We start from the raw sequence: 6,239 nt of genomic DNA, 5'->3' as shown, positions 1-6,239 counted from the left end.
GTGGCCGCGAGCTTGCTTGCTTGGTTCTGTGACGGCGCGGTTCTGTGACGGCGGACGGCTGCCCTGCAGTGGTAGGTGGTGGCGGCGGCGCGGTGGTGGTGGTGGTGGTTCGTGCTGGTGGTGGTGTTGGCCTCAGCCATCCTTGCGTGCGGCGGCTAGTGGCGGCGAGGGTGGTGGCGCTGGCTCGGATCTGCCATTGGCGGCGTGGATGTGGGCTGCCACGGCGTGGTGGTGGCTCACGGCGGTGGTCGGGGTCGTTTCACGGCAGCGGCCGGACTTCTTCGGTGTCGGCCCGTTGGTGAGCGCCCCCGTTGACCTTCGATTCCTCTCCTCGTCGTTCAGACACTATCTTCATCAAAGGGTTGGACCTCTCCCGGTTGCGGTCCATCAGTCGTCTCGTGCCCGGCAGTAGGACCAGACTCGTCTCGCGCCAGGCAGCAGGACCGACTCTTCTCGCGCCTGGCAGCAGGACCAGACTCGTCTCGCACCCGACAGCAGGACCGAGCTCGTCTCGCACCCGGCAGCAGGACCGAGCTCGTCTCGCGCCCGGCAGCAGGACGAGCTGATGTAGGCCTGTTTTGGCCGGCTTAGTGGGTCTCGGCACTGGGAGCAGCTCAGGAGTGCTAAAGGCAGGGCCTTTCCACTCATCTCTTTGGTTGGGGTAGCATTGGGTGGCAGGTGAGGTGGCGTCGAGGTCTTGGATGCCGGGGTGGCGGCCCTGATGGTGGTGTCGCGGTGCTCATGGGCAAAGCCCGTGGCTTGGTGCTGCCCGGTGACCATGGTCGTGTGCGCGGCATGGTCGTCGGGGTGTGGCGTCCGGTGGAGGTGAATTTTGGCCAGGGTGAAAGCCTGTTCTTTCTTCGGACAGACAGGCGGCGACGAAACTTGTTTCCTTCTTGAAGGCATTGTCACGGTCATCATTGCCCGGCGTGTTGCTCCAGGGAAAACTCTGACCCTCGGGTCGGGCGGTGGCGGCCCTTCGGTGTCATTTTCTTCCTGAAGGCGCCGCCTTGAAGCCCACAGTTCGTCGTATGCGGCTTCATCTCTTCGCGGTGGCGTGTTCACGGTCGAGGCCCCGGCTTCTCTTGTAGTGCTTGGGGTGGTGTTGCTGTGCTCAGCGCCTTTTTATCTTACCTTGGGTGTGTGCGTATGTTGTGGGGGCGTGTGTTTGTACCGGTGTGTTGTTGGTCATTGCTTTATATATAAAGCGGGGCGAAAGCCTTTTTCAGCAATTCAACATCCACGTGTTAGCATGTCAATAGGACATTTAGTTATATATTTACATTTATATTGCTCATTCTGTTATATGAATTCATTTGGTCACCTAGACGTTATGCCTGACATACAGCTATCTGATAGCAATCTCATTAACCAAGGTTATCTTGAGATACACTGCCCTCCAATGAAATTATCAAAGCTAACAAGTGATAATACCTTAAATGTGTTTATGCATGAGTTTTGCTAGCCTGGAAAGCATTATGTATTGTGAAGGATCCATTCAAGATGTTATTTCGTGTCCTTTTTTACACATTTAGAAGTGGACATGTGTTATCTTTCACATGACATAGTTACGTGGTAGAAAATGTTCATGGAGCGTCTATACATGAATAAGAGGTTCTAGTGATTAAATATAGAAGAATCTTAGTCTGCACTTACTTTCGTAGCTTATTAGATGTACTTTCTCTGTAAAAAAAATATATAAGATCGTATAGTGATCAAAACGATCTTATATTTTTTTATAAAGAGAGTATTTTAAAGGAGGTCAAGCTTCAGATGAATTTGTGCGTATCATTAGATGCACAAATTATTATTATTTTCTTGAAATAATGACTTCAAATGGTCAGTTCATTGTTAAATTTTTGCATGGCACGGCTGAATTTAAATTCCCTCCTACTGTACATGTGAGCCACATCTATAAGCTTGTTCGATTTGTTTACCACATAACATATTCCACCAAATTCAGATATAGGCATTTGTTGGTTTAGCTCTGGTTGCTCAATTTTTAAATGGGAAAGTTGGAGTTGTAATATCACATGATCATTTTCTTTTTTTAACCAATGGCCATGCATATTTTGTAAATGTCTGATCAACACAAAATAACCTTCGGCGCAGCAAAGCACGTGACTGCTTCTAGTTTGTGTTTTTTTAAGGGACAGTTTGTGCTAATCTTGATCGATTGGCTATACGTCTTGCACGGAATATACCATCGAGCGATGCTTCGCATGTTGGACTTCTGTTTCATAAAATCCAAGGTGGGTCCCACATCGTCAGTGACTCGCACACACCTTCCAGCTGGTTGTGACTTGTGAGGGTAACCATCTTTCTCCACGTCCACCTCGCGCTTCGCTCGGCGTCCCCGGCAAAATGCACCCCAAAACCCCGCTTCTCCTCCTCCTCTTCTTCGCCGCCGGCGAGGCCGCGGGGACCACCCTCACGGCCACCCCGGCGAAGCTCACCCAATCCGACCAAGAAATCAAGATCCGGTGGTCCGACCTCCCGTCCCCGGATGGCCTCGACCACGTGGCGATCTACTCCCCGCCGTCCTCCAGCGACCGCGACTTTCTCGGCTACATCTTCCTCAATGGCTCCGCCTCCTGGCGCAGCGGCCGCGGAGAGCTCACCCTCCCACGGCTCCCCAACCTGCGGGCGCCCTACCAGTTCCGCCTCTTCCGCTGGCCCGCCAAAGAGTACTCCTACCACCACGTCGACCACGACGGCAACCCGCTCCCCCACGGCCGCCACCGCGTCGCCCTCTCCGGCGAGGTCGCTTTCGCGGGCTCGGCCGCGCGGCCCGAGCAGGTGCACCTCGCGTTCGCCGATAGGGCCGACGAGATGCGGGTGATGTTCGTGTGCGCGGACGCCGGCAAGAGGGCCGTCAGGTACGGGCTTGAGAAGGAGGGGGAGAAGGGCTGGACGGAGGTGGGCACGGAGGTGAGGACGTACGAGCAGAAGCACATGTGCGACGCGCCGGCGAACGACAGCGTAGGGTGGAGGGATCCGGGCTTCGTCTTCGATGGCCTCATGAATGGGTTGGAGCCCGGAAGGAGGTACTTTTACAAGGTAAACCAGAGATTGAATTCCCCGCAAGAAAATACCCAGAGATTGAACCTGCAAAAAACTAATTTTATCAATCGTGATAGCAATTTAGCTCCATCAATCTGACTTAGAAGCTCAGATGCATTTAGAGATTGATGTTCATGTGCATAGGATTCGAGTCTGGGTGTGAGCTAGAGAATATTTCTAGTTCCAGAAGATAGTTTAACCTATGTAGACTTACAGGTAATTGCAAAGCAGCTCCACCATTTTAACTACCCTTGAAGCTAAGGTGGCCCTGAACCTATGAACCACAGTCAGACCCTTCAAACATAATTCTACATCAATACTACTCATAATAGAAAATATTCGCCAAAAAGGTGAAATATATGCTTTAAACAAGTGCTCCCTCCGTACCAAAATATAAGACGTTTTTTGACACTGTCATAGTGTCAAAAAAGGTCTTATATTTTGATACAGAGGGAGTATAAGGACAGCCTAGGCCTCACTAGTAGATCGTCTGAACTGGTGTCAAAGTCAAAATCAATGTAACCATTGACAAATTAATGCCATACAACCTCCAATCAACATACCTTAAGTACACATATTCAGAACATACCACATTACAGAATTGCATACTGAGTTCTAGGGATGTATCAAAAAGGGAACATCAGTTTTCATCGGTACCAAAAGGGAACACACCCAAATAATGCTTAAAGTTTCGGAACACAATATAGAGTGGGATACAGTAAATCAGGATTGTTAATATATAATACGATGAAATTAATGACGTGAAGTTCTGTATGAGTGTGATCACAATCTTTAAGAGCAATAGCTAGTATATAAATGTCATCCTTTTGAGTTGTGATGGAAAGAACCACATACAGTTTATTCAAACAATACCATCTTATGAAACAAAATTCTTGACATTTCCTACGCATTTGATCAGAAAATCTCCAGAACATGATGTTGTATTAAACAAGATGTGAAACAAATTATAAGCGGTTGCATCTCTCTGGCTTACCATCTATGCTCAGTCCTCTCATAAAAATTTAGGCCGTCGAAGACATAGTCTAGAGCCATAAGCCTAGCAATCTGGCTTGTGGGGCAAGCTAAGCTAGCCCAACAGCAGCAAACAATTGTTATCTACATGTTCAGCATGTATTTTCTCTTTAGCTAACTGAGCTATTTTTGGTAGGTCGGTAGTGACCCGGGAGGATGGAGCGAGACATACAGCTTTATTTCACGTGACAGTGACGCCAATGAAACCATTGCTTTTCTCTTCGGTGATATGGGCACTTATGTACCATATAACACCTACATCCGCACACAAGATGAGAGCTTGTCAACGGTGAAGTGGATCCTCCGTGATATTGAAGCCCTTGGAGATAAGCCTGCATTTATTTCGCACATTGGGGACATCAGTTATGCCAGAGGCTATGCTTGGGTGTGGGACCATTTCTTCAGCCAGATTGAGCCTGTTGCAGCCAATACTCCATACCATGTCTGCATAGGAAATCATGAGTATGATTGGCCTTCACAACCTTGGAAACCTTCGTGGTCTACATATGGAAAGGATGGTGGAGGTGAATGTGGAATACCATACAGTGTCAAGTTCAGGATGCCTGGGAATTCTGTTCTACCTACTGGCAATGGAGCTCCAGACACACGGAATCTCTATTACTCTTTTGATTCAGGTGTCGTGCATTTTGTGTACATGTCGACTGAAACTAATTTCGTTCAGGGCAGCGACCAACACAGTTTCCTAAAAGCTGACCTGGAGAAGGTGAACCGAAGTAGAACCCCATTTGTTGTTTTTCAGGGCCACCGGCCGATGTATACCTCGAGCAACGAAGCCAGGGATTCTGCCATGAGACAGCAGATGATCCAGCATCTTGAACCGCTTTTGGTGATGTACAATGTGACCCTTGCCCTGTGGGGACATGTCCATAGGTATGAGAGGTTCTGCCCCATGAAGAATTCACAGTGTCTGAACACATCATCAAGCTTCGTATACCCTGGTGCCCCTGTTCATGTTGTGATCGGGATGGCCGGACAAGATTGGCAACCGATCTGGCAACCAAGGCGTGATCATCCAGATGTTCCCATCTTTCCACAGCCTGGAATCTCCATGTACCGTGGTGGTGAGTTCGGGTACACAAAACTGGTAGCTACCAGGGAGAAGCTAACGCTGATGTACGTCGGGAACCACGACGGACAAGTCCATGACATGGTGGAGATATTCTCTGGACAAACATCTACTGAAGCTAGCGCTACTGAGGCGGTCAATCAAACAAAGCTCAGCTCGGGAACCAGCGCCAAGCTGAAGATTTCCCCATTATACTTAGAAATTGGAGGTAGTGTGATGTTGGCATTGCTGCTTGGTTTTGCCTTGGGATTTCTCCTCAGGAAGAAGAGAGAAGCCGCACAATGGACTCCGGTGAAGAACGAGGAATCCTAAGGATCGTAGATCTTGTCCCTTCGCCTTCAGATACCGTCTGACACGAATCAGACCGCGCATCAACACAGTAATGTCATTTCTCAACATTTTTTAGGTTCTGTACGTAGTGCTGTGTTTCCTAGCAGATACAGTGTTTAGGTGTGGTGTGGCTGCGTTTGTATATGCCAAGCCTGGGCAACACAGCTTTCTCCCACCAGTGTACAATAGTCATCCAAAATAAGCGGCACGTACGATCTTCACATTATAGTAGTGTTGGTTAGTGAGAATAGTTGACCTGTATCATAATGTAACACGATCCATTTGTCACTATTGTGATCATTGTTGCTTTTTTATGTCAGCTGGTTCATCTATGGCACAACATCATACTACCTCCGTCCCAAAATAAGTGACACTTATTTTGGGACGGAGGGAGTACTATATTAAACAAAATCAAAATAGGCATCAATGGAAAAATGCATGCGTGCATGCACTTCTGGTTACCTTGAGTTTACCGGGTGTTAAACTATTGGATGTGGGTGTGGCCTGCTGGTGAGAGCAAGCTTCTCCACTAACTAGTTACTAGCCAAATTATTGCAACTCCCACCATCAATGAAGATACGGACAACATGCAGTTTGACAACCCCTGCTGTTTGGAACAGATTGTGTCGCGGATTTGGTTGATTACGGTCATGCATGCCATGTGGTCAGCCCGCAACCGATGGACACATGATCAGGTTTCGTTTGATCCTATTCATTCGGTGAAGAA

At 48.5% G+C, this 6,239-nt stretch overlaps 1 protein-coding gene across 1 annotated transcript; it reads left to right on the top strand.

Moving 5' to 3' along the window:
- Window positions 1–2,321: 2,321 nt before the first annotated feature.
- Window positions 2,322–5,831, top strand: LOC119363898 (probable inactive purple acid phosphatase 2). Its single transcript, XM_037629268.1, has 2 exons — window positions 2,322–3,060; window positions 4,232–5,831. The coding sequence occupies exons 1-2, from the start codon at window positions 2,365–2,367 to the stop codon at window positions 5,492–5,494; spliced, it is 1,959 nt and encodes a 652-aa protein (XP_037485165.1). The 5' UTR covers window positions 2,322–2,364; the 3' UTR covers window positions 5,495–5,831.
- The last annotated feature ends 408 nt before the right edge of the window (window positions 5,832–6,239 follow it).

Source organism: Triticum dicoccoides, chromosome 2B (assembly GCF_002162155.2).
Source record: "Triticum dicoccoides isolate Atlit2015 ecotype Zavitan chromosome 2B, WEW_v2.0, whole genome shotgun sequence".
Lineage (NCBI taxonomy): Eukaryota > Viridiplantae > Streptophyta > Magnoliopsida > Poales > Poaceae > Triticum > Triticum dicoccoides.
This window is presented reverse-complemented; position numbering and strand designations above follow the sequence as displayed.